At 57.0% G+C, this 18,353-nt stretch overlaps 1 protein-coding gene across 2 annotated transcripts in view; it reads right to left on the reverse strand.

Annotated features, from left to right (window-relative positions):
- Positions 1–2,157: 2,157 nt before the first annotated feature.
- The window catches only part of LOC111148629 (vasohibin 1), a 19,139-nt gene continuing 2,943 nt past the window's right edge, over positions 2,158–18,353 (reverse strand). Inside the window, exons 2-7 of one of the 2 annotated variants that reach the window (XM_022505372.1) lie at positions 15,006–15,094; positions 13,834–13,890; positions 12,000–12,074; positions 8,738–9,119; positions 6,847–6,959; positions 2,158–6,051 (exon numbers count right to left, since the gene is read on the reverse strand). In XM_022505372.1, coding sequence (XP_022361080.1) covers positions 5,979–6,051; positions 6,847–6,959; positions 8,738–9,119; positions 12,000–12,074; positions 13,834–13,890; positions 15,006–15,094 — 789 coding nt within the window. In that variant the 3' untranslated portion in view covers positions 2,158–5,978. Of the gene's footprint in view, positions 6,052–6,846; positions 6,960–8,737; positions 9,120–11,999; positions 12,075–13,833; positions 13,894–15,005; positions 15,095–18,353 lie in introns of both variants that reach the window. The other variant, XM_022505371.1, reaches the window with a different exon arrangement.

Consider the following 18,353-nt stretch of genomic DNA (forward strand, 5'->3'; position numbering starts at 1 on the left):
TATTCCTTGACACCCCACACTCCTCAGAACACAGCCTCTCCCGGAGTAGGAGAGCCCGGTTATCTTGTGAGGCAGACCCATGCTGGGTGGGCCTGGGAGAAGGGACTCACCAACTGGCCTGATGCTGGTTTTTGTCTTTAAACTTTGTTTTTTCTTCCCAGTTCTTGCCCTGGTGTAACAACTAACCAGAGGGTTGTTTTTTGATTGGGTACGTAATGCACAGTGTGGCCTCTCTTCTCCCAGGAGTCAGTCTAGTTTCCACCTGAGGAGAGAGTGGACCTTCGGCCCAACACTTCCAGCCTCATCCTGGTGCGCCTCCCCCTTCCTGAACAAATGCACAAAACCAAACTATTCTAGGCAGGGACCAGCCAGATGAGAGCCTGGTAGGGCCCAGCTTCCACCCCCGTTAGGAGAGTGTGAACCGAGTAAGTTTTCCAAGGCGACTCTGCCTTTGGCCCCATGCCTCCTCAGGTCCTCTGCTGCTGAGGCCATACACAGCTGTGGAGAGAAGACTGGAGTCTCTACACTTAAATTCTGGGGGGTATCATCTTTCCCATGACCAAGCCCTTTCTTATTGGGGGTTGGAGGTAGTGCATATCCCCAGAGAGCTGTCCCTCTGGCCAACCTGAGGTGGCCCATCTCCACCAACTGCCAAGCCTCAGCAGCTGGTCCCATAGCCCCTTGGCAAACACTAAGAGCAGGCAGTTCAGGTCAGGGCCATTTGCTTGGGTCTTTGCTATGACCACCTCTTCTTGTCACCACTGACCACCACTCTGGAGGGCAGATACTGACAGATGGGGGTGACAAGGATTTTGACCTCTCCATGTTCAGGGCTCCAAGAAATGCCACCTGCATCTGAAAGTCCCAACACAAATCAATCATGTGCCTAAATGAGGCTGGGACATGCTGAAAGCCTGGAGGAAACAGGGCATCAGGAAATGAGGTACCCCCCACCCCCACCACACACCATAAGTTGGGTCTGGATCCTCCCAGAAGTCCATGATGATATTTACCTGTCAGTTCTAAGCAGTGTCCACAGTGAGCCTGCTGAACTCATGATGGACTCTGGTCCCAGCACTGACCCCCCTCATTTGTACACCAGCAATCCAGGGGTACCACTGTGAATGAGCCATATCACTGTAGTCTACCCACAGACCCCTGACTGGGTATTTTAGCTGGACTTGAATGTGTACAGTATAATGTTGCCTTTTGGTAAAGGTGTAAAATCCACATTATTCACAGATTCTGGTTACCTTCACTGAAGGGGTTTTTTGGGGGTATCATTTAAATTGGACTTAAATGAGCCTGTAAGGAACAAAACTGTCTCTCTATAAAATATAGTCTGAGACATTCATGGATTCCAACAGACCGCCTCCCTTCCTGGCTGCCGTGATTTACCACCATACCCCTGGAAGTGAGGGAGTCTTGCTGGTTAGCACAGGACTTAATGGGAATCGGCTGGAATGAGGAGGCAATACCTCACCTCTTCTTACAAGTTCAGGTGTTACTCTCAGCTGAATGGAAGGAGAGCAGAGAAAAGAAGGGTACATGTGAAAACTAAGGCTGTGGGGTCTAAGAGCTATTTCTGTGCAAGTCCGGTTGCCATGGTTGGGCTAGTCTTAAACATGGGAAGGGGCCTGGAGCTGGAGCAGGGGTGATGGGTGGAACCAGAGGTGCTCTCCAGACCGGTGGCTGTAGCCGCCATGCATTCCGTGCTGAGACTGTGGGCAACCGTGCTGAGGAGGGATTTCAGATCCCTGTTGCTGTGCTTTCCTGAAATAACCTTTCCTCCTAGGGGAATACTCCTCCTTCCTCCTCTGTCCCTGGGGGACTGCTGGGAACCGGGATGGGAGGAACAGATGCCCGCCCGCAGGGCTCAAGCTGGCCGTGTGAAGGGGAAGGGTTTGTTTATAGCCAGCAGGAAGGATCTCCCAGGTTGGGGTTAACAAGAGCAGAGTGGCTCAGGCAGGCTGAGGGGGATAGTCTGGGACCCCAGAAATTTCATGACAACTGCAAGGGCCTCAAGTTTTCCTGTTGGCTGGTTTGGGGCTCCCCTCACTTTTGGCCAGGTTCTTCCTGGAGCCACTGAGGCTGACACTGGTGGGTGGGGTGGTCTCCAGCCCCAGCATCCAGGGGAAAGGAGACAAGGCTTCCATGTGGTTTCTGCCCGGCCCATGCAACCGGAGCCGGGGAGCTTTTATTCATTTTAGGAAAAAAGTGAGCACAGCGATGAGAGGGGTGTAAAAGTGAGAGAGGAGGGAGCAATACTGACACGGAAAGAGCAGGAAGGACAAAGTCTGGTCCCACAGGCAGCCCAACACAAAGCTTGAAGGAGGGGTGGCCCCCATCACCAGGCCCCTGGGCCAAGCACACCCGAGAGAAAGGGGATCTTGGGACTCAGGAGCACTAGGATGTGGCAAGGGGGTCAACACTGATGGGCTTGCAGCTAGCACCACAGCAGACTGCCCGGCCTGGGGCGGGCCCCCTCCCACCCTTCAGCTGGTTCCTCAGCGGGAGCGAACGGAGTCTTCAGTACAGGGGTGCTCGGGCACACAGAACACAGTATGCTGGCCTGCAGCTCAAGGCCAGAGGATGGGCTGGGGATGTTAGTGCATCGAAGCCAGAAAGACACTCAGGCAGGAGACCAGGTGCACATGGACACATGGCCTCCGGGCATGCTGCTGACCAAAACTGGACCCCATCTCAGAGCCAGAAGGTCAAGTTCGAGATGGAAGGAATTAGGGCGTGTGCTGACAGAGAGGGCCAGAAAACAGACACAGCTGGCTTATGGCCCTTTCTGCTCCTCGGGACCCTGGCTCCAGGCTTCGTGACTCCCCGGCCAGGGGACTGCTACCCTCCCCACGTATCCACGCCCAGGAAGGATGAGGTCTGGCATGATGGGTGAGGCGAACATGACTGTGTTGAGGCCATGGGAGGGAGAGGACTGGCAGTTAGGTGGGCAGGAAGGCTCTCTAAACCCAGCTTCCCAGTGTTGGGAGCTGGCACTGAGCACGAGGAGGTGGGCTTTGGGGAGCACTCACTGCCACCCCTACCCTTCATTAAGCAGCTTTTTCTGACCTCACCTTGGGGCCTCCTCGGCCAGCAGCCCCGCAACTCCTGGGGGCAGAGGAGCCCCCACTGAGTGCTGGAAGGCAGTCCTGAGTCAGGAGCCAGGCCCGTTCCTCACAGGAAGTAGGATGAGGTGAAACCAAGGATGGTGACTAAGGCCCCAAAGTCCCTTCCTCTGCCTCCCCAGAAACTCTGCAGTCAGGCCAGCCCCGGGGAGCAGAGCCTGTGTAAACGCGCTCAGGAGGGGAGGAGGGCTTGCTACATAGGAGAAAATGTTAAAAATAAATTAAAAAGCACCGCTGTATCCTGTGGTGGGCCTTCACAGGCCCGAGGTCTCAGCGCAGAGAGGGTGTGCTGGGGGCTCCCAGCTCAGGGTGATCAGCTCCCTCCTGCGGGCAGCAACAGGGTGGGCCTCATTCCACTTCCTTCTCCCAGACCGCTGTGGGAAGGAGCCTGTGGGCTGAGCAGTTTCCTCCCGTCTCCCTAACCCCAATCCCCTCGCACTCATCTTCCCTCAAGCCTTGGGGTCTATAGGGGTGTCTGAGTCCCCTCCCCTGCTGATGAGTGGCTTGCACGAGGCACTCACATGTAGACCCGGGAAAGGCCTTGTTCGTTTTCAGCAGCACACCTCCCCAAGTGAGCCATCTCTGCTTCAGGCCAATGTGGGGAACGTGGGGACCACCACCCCACGCCCTGAGAACCAGGATGGGATGGGATGGTGAGTCAGGGGTCACAACGGCCCTGGAATTGGCCTGGCTGGGGTACAGTCCAGGGGCAGGTTAGGTGCCTCCGCAGGGCCTGGTGAACCCTGAGGAACCCGAGGGACTGCCCAGCTGGCTTCCTGCTGGGCCTGGCTCTGGGCCCAAGCTGCTGGTGTGAAGAGCCGCCAGCCTCCGGTGCTTCCCTGACCGCACTCGCATTAGCAAAAGCATCCTGTCTCCCTCCCTCTTTTCTCCGGTTCTCTCACCCCATCCATCTCCCCGGTCTCCACTCCACCCCTGCTGGTGACCCTAGTGGGTCTCTGGTCTGCAAGGAGACTAAGGAAGACAGACATGGGCCAGCTGCCCTCCCTGCGAGCAGCTTCTGTGGCAAGGACCCTGCCCTGGCCCAGCCCGCCCTGGGAAGACTAGAACTTTCACGATTTCCACCTCAAAGCCTCTCTGTGGACTTCTACCCGGCACAAGCGCTCTCTACCTCAGATTACAAACTGGCATCCTCTTTCATGTTGGGTTTTTAAGGTTTCTGAACTGATTGCCAACATTTAAAAGTCAGGATATTTCACACAAAAATCCAGAGTTCTGGCTTCTGGGGGAAAAAAAATCAGACTATCTGGCGAGGCAGGGCCCCTCTCTGAGAACAGCGGAGCAGGAGTAGCCGCTTCAGTCGCCACAGTGCACACCCAGCCCTGCAGCCCCCCTCTGAGCCCCCGCCTGGCCCAGAGGGCCTGTGAGCTTACCACTCTGGTTCTGATCCTCCCTTTTCCAGGGCCCAGGCCCTGGCTGAATCACAGCCTCTTGGTGAAAAGAAACCTTACCGGTCATCATACCCAGCTGCCTTTCCATCACCTGAATCCCCTCTACAGCTTCCCGACAAGTAGCCATGCAGGCTTTGCTTGGACACTGCCAGCAGCAGAGAACTCACTATTCCCCAAGCAGCCTGATCCTCAACTCTCCCCGCATCCTTCTCTCACTTACACTCCCCTGTCCCCAGGCTCTGCTCCTCTGTGTGGCCAGCTGCACACTTGTCCTACCACCACCTTGTTGCTTCAGCCTCTAGAACCTTCTCCCAACCCTGCCAACTTCTTCCCACTTCTCACTCGCCCGCCAGCTATCTCACACGTGACAGGCAGGCTGTGCAGCCTCCCAGCTGTTCAAATTCTTCCCTGACAAGCCGTGATCATCCCTGGTACCCCCAAACCTAGATGGGCTGCTGAATGTAGGCCTGAGGCACAGGCATCCTGATCGGGTCTTCTTTTCACAGCAAGGACTGAGGTAACAGAAAGGGGGGAGTAGCAGTGCCTCCTCCCAACCCTTGGGGACTGGCAGGGGATAGCCCCAGGCCTGAGTGTCCCACTCTATCCCCAGCCACAGTTCCTGGACCCACCAGGTTGGCTCAGTCCCTACAGTCACACTGAGCCCAGTGCAGTTCTGGGCCTTTGGCAAAGCCCAGCCCCTCTGCAGGGAGCCCCCTAGCTCCAGCAATAGGCAGAGCTGGACTAAGCAAGGGGACCAGGTAGGGGCCTGGGATCTCTCCCCACAGAGTCTCTCCTGGGCTCTCCTACAGCCCGCACAGCACTGTCCATGGGCCACAAGGGCATGAGGGCTCTCCCGGGCCCTGGGCTCTGTTCTTGGGGCAGATGTGGCCTTGTGCCAAGTTCCTGATACTGGCTACACAGCCCTTTCCCAGGATGATTTCTACCCTGCTTCCCGTTCCCTGGGTCAAGATTCTGCCACGGCAGGCAGAACTGGAGGAACACCTCCATCCCTCCTGCCGCAGGCTAAGTGGGGCTGGGAGATTTCCCACAGACTGGATGGATTCAAGTCCCAGAGAGACGCCAGCAGAGCCAGCAACCCCTCCTTGCCTAGCCTTGTGGGACTTAGATCTCCTAAGTACTGGCCTTCTGGCGATGGGCAGATCCATTAGTTTTTTAAGCTTTCCCCAAACACTTTAAACTTCAGTTATTGGGTTAAAAACTCCAAATAAAATACTAACTGCTTCTTGGCCCAAAGTTAGGGGTCTTGGCCCAGTGAGAGGGGCAGCAGCTTGGGTGGCTGAGCTGAGACAGGCTCTTCGTGCTGCCTCTTGCCCTGCCCCCCATCACCAGCCCCTCCCTCCCCACGAACGAGGCTGGCTCTGGCAGATGGATGCTGGCCCCCAGAAGTGGCAAGGCTGGGGTACTGCCCCATGCCTCACACCCGAATCTGGTACCCATTGAGGTCTGGCATGGCTTTGGGCTCAGAAGGCTTCTTCTCACCCGATGGCCTGCAGGGAAAAAAGAATGGAGAAGGGGTAGGGATGAGTGGCTTGGCAGGGAGGTGGGGGAGGAAGGAGCAAAGAGTGGCTGCTTCTGGGAGCTCCCCCTTCATTCTTCAAGGTGCCCTAGAGGCAGCAGTGAAGTCCATGTGGGAGTGTGCTCCTGGAACCCATGCTGCGTGTGGTCCCCACACTCTCTTACAGGGTCCTGCTCTTTGCTGGAGGCCCCCTCCTTGGCAGCTGGCAGGAACAGCTCAACTGTGTAGCCCTCTGCACTGGGAACCCGTTCTTACCAGAGCCTCCTGGGTGGAAGGGAATGACACTGCCCACGGGAGGCCTGCTTGTGCTCCTTAATCATCCCAGAGCTGCGGCTCCTGAATGATAATGATATTAGAGCAAGAGCCAGACCTACCAGTAGGAAAGAAAGGAGAGGAGGCGGCCTGGTATTTTAATGGGATGTTTCTGCCATCTAGATGGAGGCAAACACCAGAGTTGCAGGGCAAAAGTTAGGTTCAAAACCACCCACCAGCTGCCATCTGATGTTAACCTCTCCCTGGGAGAACTCATTGTCTGGCGGGAGCCCACCCATCACCACCTCCGTCCCACCTAACCCTAACCCTAACCCACAGGGTAGCCAGTGGGCCAGTGGGTGTGGTTTTCCCCTGGGAAATGGGACAGCAATCCACCAACCCACATCATCTCCCTCTGTGGAGGAGAGACAAAAAAGGGAAGGGTGAGAAAAGGGTGAGAGAGAGACAGGGATCTAGTAGACGGGAGGCACGACCCTATCACCCCATCCCTCACCGCCTTTCGCTGCGGCTGTTCCTGCGGTGGGGGCTGGACTGGCCCCTCTGGGGGGAGGAAACGTCCTTCTTCCGGTCCTTGGTGGGGGATGGAGGGCCGGTCCCTTTGCCAATCTTGGTGTGGAGGAAGAAACAAAGACACATTTAGGGCTTCTCAGAGTCTCTCCTGCCTGAGGCTGCCCTGTTTCCCAGGGGTCATCCCAAACCTGTTTCCCAGGAACTAAAGCTGCTGGGGCAAGGTTTCCCCAGCCGGGCAGCTTGCACTTAGAGGGAAGACGCTGAGCTTCGTGATACTGTAAGAAGCCCTGGAGAAAAGGGCCATTTACCCATGCCACGTAAATGCAACAGCTGGGGAAGCAGCCTCTGCATTCTGGGCTGGGAACCTACCAGTTCCAAGGGGGGACACTGGTAATCTCAAGCCACACTGAAGCTCAGAGTGGCAGTTATGCATGATTAAGAAAAATGAGAAAAGCAAATGAAACATCTTTCATATGACATGATCAGGTTGACCTGAATTTTTAAAACATGGGGTATATGATGGGGGTGCTGGAGAGGGGCAAATAAGGTAGGGAGTCCTTAGCACCAAACAGATTGGGAATCACAGTGCCAAAGAATAGGAAACTCTTAGGGCACCTGGGTGGCTCAGTGGGTTAAAGCCTCTGCCTTTGGTTCAAGTCATGATCCCAGGGTCCTGGGATCAAGCCCCGCATCGGGCTCTCTGCTCAGCAGGGAGCCTGCTTCCTCCTCTCTCTCTGCCTGCCTCTCTACCTACTTGTGATCTCTGTCAAATAAATAAATAAAAATCTTAAAAAAAAAAAATAGGAAACTCTTGGCTCCGATTCTAGGTCCAACCTGCTCCCTTGAAGACCTGGTAGGACTCCAGCAACAGGAGCCGCTGGAGCAGGGGGAGGGCCCCCACTGCCCTGCCTTAGTTGCACAGGGTCACTGCAGCTGGCTTCTACCGTGGACAAGGGTAGTGCCTGGGGCCTGGCAAAGCAGGACAGCTGAGCTCTGACCCACCCTGTGGGGGGCACTGAGGGCACCTGTGACATGCCTGCATTCCCCAGCTCGAGACTGAGCGCCTGTCCGATCTCATCGCCTTGAGCAATCGCTCGGGTTCCCTTGTACCTGTTTCCTGCCCTGAAAACAGAGCTCCTACCTGCCACTAGCTGCCTCCTGGGCTCCACAGTGACTGACCAGTGGGGAAGGGCTGAATATCCAGGAGGGGCCAGGAAGGCACCAGGGGAGGCACCCCAGTCCGGGGGGACCCAGAGAGAGTCCAAGATTCTGCCCACTGTAAGGCTGGGGTTGGGCGAGCTTCTCAGCAGCTCAGCCCACCGGCTAGGGTACAATAGCGCCTCACCATCCCGCTCACCGCAGGAGGGAAAGAGGGAGAAGGGACGACCACCCTCATGGTCTTCCCATGGTATGACTTTCTTCCCATTTCTGACCTCCCCCTAGTCCTTTATTGAAGCAGGATTTGGGAGGTCAAGGGTCAGGATATGCAGGACTGATGGTGGCTCCTTGCACCTGCCCCTACCTTTCCCTCCAGACAGCCCCTGATTTCCCAACCAACCGCTCCTCCAGAGGGTCGCTCCCCTGCCCTTCTCCCCAGGTTGCAGGCTCACCCTCCATCCACACCCAGCTCAGCGGCTGCTTCCTTCCAAAGCCTTCCCTGGCCTGCCCACCCGAGGGAACCTGGGGGCAACAGTGGCCACATATACTCTTCACCCCCATCACGTCCCTTGAGACTCACTCCACCTCTGCTGGGGTGGGGGCCAAGGTGAGGGGGCTGGTGGCCTTCCCTGGTGATGCGGCGCACGAGGAAGTGGCAGCCCTTCTACTTCCAGAGCTGCGGGGGGGGGTGCTCCCCACCCGGTGCCTGCACTGACCTTGAGCCGCATGTCGCGGGCGTGGCGCTCCAGCTCCTTGCGGAAGTCCTCACGGCCCAGCCTCTCCACGTCCAGCACCGAGTGCTTCCACTCGATCTGCTCCACGCTGTGCGGGTCGTGGGACACGCACTGGCCCAGCTTCACCTTCTTGAGCACGTGCCAGCAGCGGCCGTAGGCGGCCTCGTAGTCCAGCACAAGCTCGCTGAGCGTGCGGAAGGCGGGCGGCTTGTACATCAGGTCCTCGCGCCGGCTCATGCCCAGTGCCCCGTAGCGGCCGCCGAAGTTCACCCCCAGCACGATGTGGCGGAAGTAGTTCCCTGAGAAGTAGGTCTTGAAGCTGATGGGGAAGCGCTCCAGGGTGGGCATGCTGTTGGTGAGGTAACTGGGTCCGCCAGCCCCGCTAAGGAAACAGCCAGCAGAGGCACAGGGACCACCCCTGCAACCTGACCCCAACCCCAACCCCGACCCCGGGACCCGCAGCCCAGGGGGGCCCTCCACCCTGGCTCCCGAGGGCGACCCCTGCGACTGGTCCCACCGGCATCCTGTCCTCCTGCCCGGAGCCTGGCATGCAGTAGGTGCTCAATAAAGTAACCTGTAGGGTCAGGGCTCTCAGTCATTCAAGGCGGCTAGGATGTCAGGGGGGTTCACGAACTATCAACAGCTAACAGTGAGCTCCCCGCTGCCAACTGCAGGGCTCCCCACAGCTCTGGTGGCTAAAGGAAGGCTGAGGAGGCCCCCGCCGCACCACTGTCTCTCTCCTCCTATCAGCCACACGCATGTCCCCTCACCCACCCCCCCACTCGCTCTCAGACACATTCTCTCACATTCCCTCTCTCTTTCACACTTCCTCCCCCACGCAGACGGTTCTGTTCTCTCTCGCTGCTGCTCCCCAGTCCACACGTGCTTGCCCACTGCCCTCACACAGCCAAGCTCCCGGGGCCCAGGAGGCCGGCATGGCCTGAGCCAGCTGCCCACTCTGGCCTCTTACCCCGCCCGCCGCACTCATTCAGTCTCTCCGTCCTTCATTTCCCACCCAGGACCTTCTGCTCAGCTCTTCCCTTCAACCAGAGGCCCGTCTCCTGCCCACCTTAGCCTGCCCCTCTCCTGCCTTAGGCCCAGCGGTCATGGCTGACCTCGCCTTCTCATGCGAGTGGGCTCTTCTGTATCTTTCCTCCATGACACGCTCACCGCAAACCGTAATGATTTGACTTCTTTGTCTGCTGGCTTATCTTTGTGTCCCCTGCCAGAATGCAAACTTCTGAGAGCAGGGACCTTGTCTGCCCACGTTTCTTGATGCCTGTCTGGGGCTCAGCCCAGAGCCAAGGACCCAGTAGTACTCCGTGAGCAAATGAGTCGAAGGAGATGAACGGGTTAAGAGCTTGGAACAGGTGCCCCAGAGAGGCCCTGCGCCAAGGGTCCTCCACGCACTGACTTGTTCGGTTTTCCTAATAACCTTGCGAGGCAGGCACGCCCCGTGCACCCTTTGACAGAGGAGGGCCCTGAGGGGCTAGCTTGGGGTCACACAGTAAGTGGCAGAGCTAGGTTTAAGGTCCAGGCCCTCCTGTCCCCGCAGTCCATGCTCTCAGTCACTATGGTACTTACTGAGCCCGACTCCATGCGAGGGCCTGAGGGTGCAGAGATGAACAAGGCAGGCACCCAGGGCGCCCCAAGGACGAGGCACAGGAGCAAACTCAGTACAGTACCTGCCGTGTGCGTGGCAAGCAGGGGGGCTGTGGCCGTTCTGTGGGGGCCAGAGGGAGGGGCCCCAGGCCAGATGAGAGCTGCTCTTGTCATCTTCCTGTCCAGGAGACCCCAGGTAAACTCTGAAAGGCTTCTGGGACTGTGGGATCATGCCTGGGCCAGCTTTAGGCGAGCTCTGGAGGGAGGAAGCAGTGTCCCCCTCCTACATTGTGGGTGGGAGCCTCCTGAAGAAGACAATGTGGGGTCCCAAGGGGGTGCTGGCAATGGGCCCGAGTTTGCAGGCTGGCCTCAGGCGCATCCCCACCAAGAACCCTTTGCACAGGGCCATGCTCTCAGGCTCTACTGAGCGGTCGTGCCTGTCAGCAAACCACCACCGCAGTGGAGTGAGCTCTGGGGGCCTCTGCGGGAGGGGGGCTAAGGAGGAGCCCTTGGGGTCTTGGTGTATAATTTAAGATAGGTGTGTCTATGAGGGGTTGGGGGGGTGGTTACCCTTGGATCACAGTCTTCCTTGGAGAAGCTGTGCTCCTGGCCTGACTGTCACATTCTCCTCCCCAGGGAGTGGAGTCCTTGTTCTGGTGGGCAGCTCACCCCCGGCCTTCTTCTCTGCAGCACTAAGCCAGGCACCCATACCGGGGGTGGGGGGAGACAGGATATTTAAGGTACTATGGGAAGCAGGAGATGGGACGGCTGGGCAGGGATGAATCAAGACTGGCAAGACTGAGTGATGGGCACGTGGGATTCATTATAATGTTCCGTTTGTACAGGCTTAACATTTTCTGTCATGAAGCACAACCAAAGGCTGTATCTAAGGCACAGACGAATTCGAGCAGAGAACAGGCCATGAACACCTGTCTCCTTCCTGCTCTGACTCGGGGCTGGGCTGTCCCACCTCACTACCCTGGTGACCCAGCTATAGGCCTCAGTCTGCCCTTTGGATGGGGGTGACCCAGAAACTCTGCCTTTTTAAAGAGGCATTTTTGTTTCAAAGACCCCATCCATCATCTCCACGAATCAATGTGTCCTGGAAATGCCAACATTTGGGCATTCAAACGGTTTCTCCCAGACTGTCTGGTTCTCAGAAATGGCACGGCAGCCTTTATGAGACAATACGCCCAGATTTTGGGTTCAGAGAACACAGTCACGGTGTTTACAAGATTCAAAAAAGACCGCCTAAGGGTGTCCAGGTGGCTCAGTCAGTTAAGCATCTGCCTTCAGCTCAGATCAGGATCCCAGGAAGGGATAGAGCCTGGCGCTGAGCCGCCTGCTCAGAGGGAGCCTGCTTCTCCCTCTCCCTCCTCTCACCACTTATGCTCTCTTTCACTCTCTCTCTCAAATAAATAAAATCTGGGGGAAAAAAAAAGATTGGCCTAATAGGCCTGGAAAGTCAGCAACTGAGGTGTTGGGGACTGAGTCCCCCAAGAGCTCCGTCACTTTGGGACCAAGTTCATGACGGCTGGGAGGGCCTCAGAGCTCGTTCAGCCCTCCCCCTCCCGAGGAGGAAGCTGGAGCCCAGAGAGGCGAGCTCACCTGCCCCTAGTCTCTGAGGGCCAAGGAAGGATACATTCCCAGGATCACGGCTTCCAGGCATTTGATTGGCAGAGCCTCTTTGGTCATTTCCTTGGCCAGGTCCATCAGCCTGGGGGAAGGGAGTCAGAATGATGATGAGGACACAGCCTCCAGTGCCTTCCAGTGGGGGAGGGTCAGCAGGAGGGAGCACGTGGTCTAGAAGTGCTACAGGACAGAGAGCCCCAGCTCAGGCCTAGCATCCCCCCAACCCCCAACCCAATCTGTCCTGAGCCTGAGGGGTGGGAGAAGAGGCAGGCACTAAAGATAAAGGAGGCGGCCTCATCTCCCTTTCCTACCCTCCTTTCATTTCCTCCTCCCACCCCAGACTTTCCCACTCCAAAGACTTCTGGGAGAGGGAAGCATGAATTGGGGGGGGGGGGTGCGTTGGTAGGCAGGTCTTTGACACCCGCGGGGCTGGGGGCCTTCTATCAGGATGGTGTTTGTGGGGGCCAGTGGGAAAGCATGCCAAGGATGCTGGGACCTTGGCATTGCTCTTGTCCCTTTCGGAGCACAGTGAACACTCTTGACTCAACCATGGCTTCTCCAAAGAGCTTGTAATTGATTACAACTGCCCCCCGCAGCTGGCCAGCTGCCTGGAGCCTAGACACAGGCTCTCAGGCAGTTAGCCGTCCGGTGACAACCCAGCCTGTTCTGAACTTGCAGTTCAGGCCACTTTGGGACAGACTATCCCTGAGGCCTGGTTCCTTCCTCATTAAGTGCTGCCCCAGGCTGGGGAACACAGCCTGGCCACTGGCTTTGCCCAGGAGGGTGCTGGATTCCTCCATCGCCCTGAGGCTGGAGCAGGGCCCCCAGCACCCAGCAGCCACAGGACAGTAAGAGCAAAGCTCTTCGGTTAGAGAGGCTGGATTCTACCCAGGGCTTTGGAGAAGGGGTAATGAAGACAGTTAGCAAAGAGACCATTTTAAGTATTTTTCGTAAGAAAGCAAACATGGACAGATTATACATGGAGAAAGATGTAAAATTCACATTAATTTTTAAAACACAGGGTTTTAGGGGTGCCTGGGTGGCTCAGTTAAGTGGCTGCCTTCAGCTCAGGTCATTGGTCCTGGGATTGAGCCCCACAGCAGGCTCCTTGCTCAGCAGAGAGCCTGCTTCTCCCTCTCCCTCTGCTTGCCAGTCTACCTACTTGGGCTCACTTGCTCTCTGTCTCTCTCTCTAATAAATAAATAAAACAGGGTTTTATCCTTTGGGCTGAGCCCCCAGACCCAGCAGTGGCATTCACTCTTCACCCCTGTGCTTTTGGGGCTTCTTTGGGGTGAAACCAGCTAGGCACCTACAGGGACTGGCAGAACGGGAAGTGAGTGATGCCGTGCTCTCTCCAGTGGGGTCCCTGTTTCTCAGACACTGGGCCTTGTACTAAAGGACTAGAAGAGCATCTAATAAGGCAAATGGAGCAGCAGACAGCCCCTGCAACAGGGAGTATGTGGACAGTTGCAGGGAAAGGAGAGAATGGGAGGCCTGGCTCTCTCCTGCTAAGCTCACCTCTTAATTTAAAAGAGAGAGAGAGAGAGAGAGAGAGAGAGAGAGAGAGAGAGAGATGAGGCTAGACATCTACCTGGGACACCCTCTGTCCTCACCAAGGCAAGGTGGGCGGCTGCCCATCACTCTCCCAGCTCAGCAAGGATCTTGGGGTTTCCTTTCCATCAAGGGAGCCCTGGATATTCATCCTGGGCAAGAGTTCCCCCTTTATGACCACCTCAGAGCCCCACGGTGGTATTTGCCCCCACTCGCTGGCTCCCCGCCTGTCTCTCCCCAGGCACTCCAACCTGGCTGGGGGTACTGTTAGCCTGGGTGCTCCCCAAACTTACCCTGTCAGAGGTCTGCTCTTCTTAATTTCAAAGAACTGTGTCCCCGTGTGATTGTACCTGCGGGTACCAGTTAAGGGTTTCCTAGCTGGGTCTGGAAGAGCTGCATCCCTCTGCCCTCACCCCTACCCCAGACCGTGGGCCCAGCACTCCCGGAGTACAGACTGGATAAGAACCCCACAAAGTGCTGTCACAAGGCACTCGAGACTGGAATATTGGAAAGGAGAGGACGCCAGGCCAGCCAGGGCTGGGAGATGGAGCGCACAGCTCTCTGCAGCACATTTTCCAACCAGCTGAGGAGCAATGTGCATGGACAGGAGGCTGGAGTGGGGGGTCCCAGTGCAGCTCGACAGCCAGCAGCTGCTCCTGAGCCAACTGCCTTCCCCAGTTCGGGCTCCAACGTCCCCACTGGGACAATGGAAGGGCTGGGCCTCATTTCCTGTAATGAGTCTGTCTTTTCTCCTGCTCAGGCCCCAGGCCTAGTCCTTCCATCCCTGTCGCATCTGCAGCTGGAAAGGCCTAGGGAGAGGACTCAGAACACACAGCTCTGGGCAGGCACAGGGGGTGGAGAGGCCCAGAGCAGGGATACTGAGGAATCGGGCTTGCGGGGCGGGGGGGGGGGGGGGGTCAGGTCTTTCCATGCTAGGCAGCTGGCCTCTTACAAGGGAAGAAAAAGGCAAAGAACTAGGAGAATGTTCCAAGATGTAGAAGTTACTTCCTGGAGCATAACACCCTTTTTCTCTTCCACTGGCCTCCACCTATCCCTTTCAAACCAGCTGTTAAACAGCCCCAAGGGAGCTTCTCCTCTCTCCTCCTGCTGGTCTGGATGGCCAGCAGAGGAGGAGGTCTGTGCTGGGGGATCTAGGCCTGATGATCTCAACATCTCAACGGCAGGTCCCTCAAGAGACATTTACGTGTCACCCAGAGGACGGGGAAGTGGGTGGTGGAGAGGCCGGAGCGGGTCCGGCCCTCTTCCGATAAAACCCTCACACGGCCCGGCTGTGGTGACCACTGGACAGCCACAGAGACACCTGTGAACGGCACTCGGGTGTGGACTGTGGAACTGGGCCGCTCTGCTGATGCCTCTCCAGCCCTGTCTGAGGACGAGCCCGCCTTGGCCTTTGGACCAGCAAGCCAGCCAGAGCGTGGCCGTGACCCTGAACCCGGGAGGATACTGCAGCTCCCTGATGTAGCGCTGCACGGCTTCTAGGCGCTCAGGGACAGGCGTAGAGGGCGGGAACGTAGGCACACTCGGTATGGGAATCTAGGAGCAGAGAAAGGGCTCTGGTCAGAAGAGGGAGGCTCACCCTGGGGCTTCCAGCCCACCCGCCTGCCACCCAGGACTCGCTCCCAGGGAAGCCGCCACCTGGAGACAGATTCCCCCTTCCCTCCTGTCCTGACCCTCTGTCCTTGGCAACTCCTTCCGGAGATTGTGGTCAAGCCCCCCGGCCCCGCCCCCACCAAGGCCATTTCTCTCCCTCCTGGCACTTGATAGCATTCCTGATTTGGAGCCTCTGCTGTTTACATTTTATGCTTCTTCCATAATTTTAGGAAAACACAGGTTGGCTCCCCAGCTGTTTTGAATCTTAAATATTCATTAACTTCCAGGCTTCACAAGAATGTCAATATTGGGGTTGAGTTCATTTGCATTCGGGGTTTGCTCTGGTTCAAGTGTGGGATCAAAGCGGATCTACCTGGTGTCCCTTCCTGCCCCCCTGCCCCCCAGGGCCCTGCCTGGGCTGGAGGAGTGCTCCAGAGCCCAGTATCACGGCGGCGTGTGGAAAGGCACGGCCCTTCCAGCTGCAGCCAGAAAGGCTGAGGTGGTCGCTGCTGGAGGAACAGGTTTGGGGACAGGTCTTGCTGGGGACCTACTTGCCATGGCCTAGCTGCTTTGGAGGGGTTTTGTGGAGGCACAGGAGCCCCCTTCTCAGGCCAGGGGGCCTGAATTCTAGCAGTTTGGCTGCGACAAGTCAGTGAGGTAGAGGTGGCCAAGAGGAGTGCCAGCTAGGGTTTTCTGGGGTTACGAAACACACTTCTTTAGGTAGAAGAACTGGACTTCCCGGACAAGGCCTACCTGTCTGGGCTCCCCCTCCGCCACCAGGACATCTTGCTGGGAGGTAGCCTCAGGCTCCTCACAGAGAGGTCTCCCCGCCCCCCCGCATGCCTCCACCCCCACTTCCTCCCAGGGCACACAGAGACCACTCCACAGGCTGGGGCTGCTGAGAGTCTCAGGCTGCATAGATAGGGGTAGACAGATAGATAGCTAAAGGGCAAAGCAGGAACCCTGTTTGTGTGAACTTGGCGTAGGGCTGGGGAGGGAGAGGTTCTCCCTGTCATGAGATGCTGAGCCCACAGGGCACAGCCTTCTAAATTACAGGGCTACGATGTCTGGGGCTCTAATGTGGAGGAAGGTGACATGCCAGTGATCATCGTACACTCACATGTGGGTGCCACTGCTGACAGGGGGACAAAGGACAGGCTTGGACAGACCCCTACTCATGCCAAAGGGTGAAGAGGCAGGAGGGAAGGCCCCGCTGGGAGAGTACAGAGGAACAGCTCTGCATGAACTTCCTTTCTCTTCCTTGCTGGTCCCCTCCTTCCTGTCTGGGCAGTCCCGAGCAGCTGACACCCCTCTCTGGAGGAAGCTACTTCCCCTTTCATATCACACGGCTGCCCAAACTGACGTGGACACTTACAGTCACCAGGAGGATAAAAGTCCCAAAATTGGGCATGGCGGCGGCGGCGGGGGGGGGGCATTCTCCCACTTCCTGCCTAACCACTGTGAGCCAGATGAGCTCCAGAACTCTGAGGGCCTGGCCTAGCCTCCCCCCACCCAATCAGGATATGGGGGGAGGGGAAGTGGGAGAGGATCTGGAAGAATTCCTTTGCAGTGTACCATGAACAGCAGGGCGCCTGACCTTCTCAGGTGGAAGGTCTCCAAGAGGCAAGTGGGTCATCCCCTTCTCGAGTGAGGCCATCCAGGGGCTTCCAGGGGTTTTGGATAGAGACTGAAAAGATGCCCTCCCTTGAGCCACTCCGAACAAGGAGGAGCTCCAGTCAGAGGGTCCCTCACCGACGCTTACCGGAGCCAGGCTTGGGTCAGGGCATCACCTGCCCTGACAGAGAACCTAGGGATTGGTTACTCTGGGAGAAGGAAATGACTCCAGGAGAGACAGAGAAAGATGTGGGATTCACAAGCAGGGCCTCAAAGGCCCCCACCACTGGGGCTTAGCTGGAAGGAGCTGTGTGACAAGCTGCATGACTCACATTATGTGTTAACCAGTGTAGACAGGGCCGACGCCGTTCTGAATGTTCCCGTACACACTCGTTTGCTCAAACACACACACACACACATACATATACACACACAGATTCTGTACACCCAAATGGCATGGCCTGCTTTAGGACTGGAGCCTGGATTTGCACGCTGAGCCTCACCTGTAAAGCAGGAGCCAGGAAGGGTCAAGGGGTAGTTAAGTGAGGTATGTGGCAGTGAGTGGTATCTGCTACCCAGATCCTTCCAGGACAACTCCTCCTCCACTAACAAGGCCAAAGGTTACCCTTGCTCCACGACCCCCTGAAGTCCTGAGGTCAACGAAGACATTCTCTCTGGTGGAGCCCATTTCAACCAGCACAACAGGGAGATTTCCGGGAGGCAGAACAGCCCACAGACGAAGGTGTGGGCAAGAGGTGGGACGGCCTAGAAGCCGGTAGACCAGACCATCATGATCCAAATCCCAGCTCTGCCATTTCCCGTCTGGCATCAAGTTCCTGAACATCTCTCTGTGCCTCAGAGGCCTCATCTGTGAAATGGGAACCGTAACAGAACCAACCTCACAGCCTAAAGGAGATGCTGCAGGTTGAGGCCTTAGAACAGGGACTGGCACATGGCCAAGGTTCGATTCCTGTCCAGCATCACTACCGTGTGGACCAAAGTGACTGGTCAGCACGTGCTGATGCTGGCCGTGTTACCTCTTTGGAGGAGATGTCTAGATTCCCATTCTGCAGGAGCTCTGTGGCCAGAGCCACGGTCAGAAAACCTTCAGCAGCTGGCGCTGGGAGGAGGGGCCGCTGAGCATTTAAAGGTGGTGGCAGCTTGGAACATCAAGGAGAGATTTTAGGTAAGGACACACACTGTGCCCACACCTGACATCCTTTTAGAAGTGGGCTGTCCTTCAACGAACTGCATCATCCTCTAAAGGCTGTTCCCCCAAAGAACCGGGGGGTGAAGGCTGCTGAACCCCGGGCTGTGCTCCATTTGCCGGGTGCACATATTCCGTGCTCACCTTTTCACACGCTCCACTTCAACAATTCCTCCCGAAATCCCTCGGACACCGCTGTGGCGACTGTCCCCATTTTATAGCTGAGGACACTGAGGCACAAGGAGGCTGCGTGCCTTCCTCACACAAAAACAATTATGAGAGAATCAGGATTTGCATATGCTGGAATTTTCTGCCCTGCTGGAATTTTCTGCCCAGCTCTTTGTATCACACTGCTACACGGGGGGGGGGGGGGGGGGGGGG

Source organism: Enhydra lutris, unplaced genomic scaffold (genome assembly GCF_002288905.1).
Source record: "Enhydra lutris kenyoni isolate GAN:26980312 unplaced genomic scaffold, ASM228890v2 scaffoldscaffold20, whole genome shotgun sequence".
In the NCBI taxonomy this organism is placed as follows: Eukaryota; Metazoa; Chordata; class Mammalia; order Carnivora; family Mustelidae; genus Enhydra; species Enhydra lutris.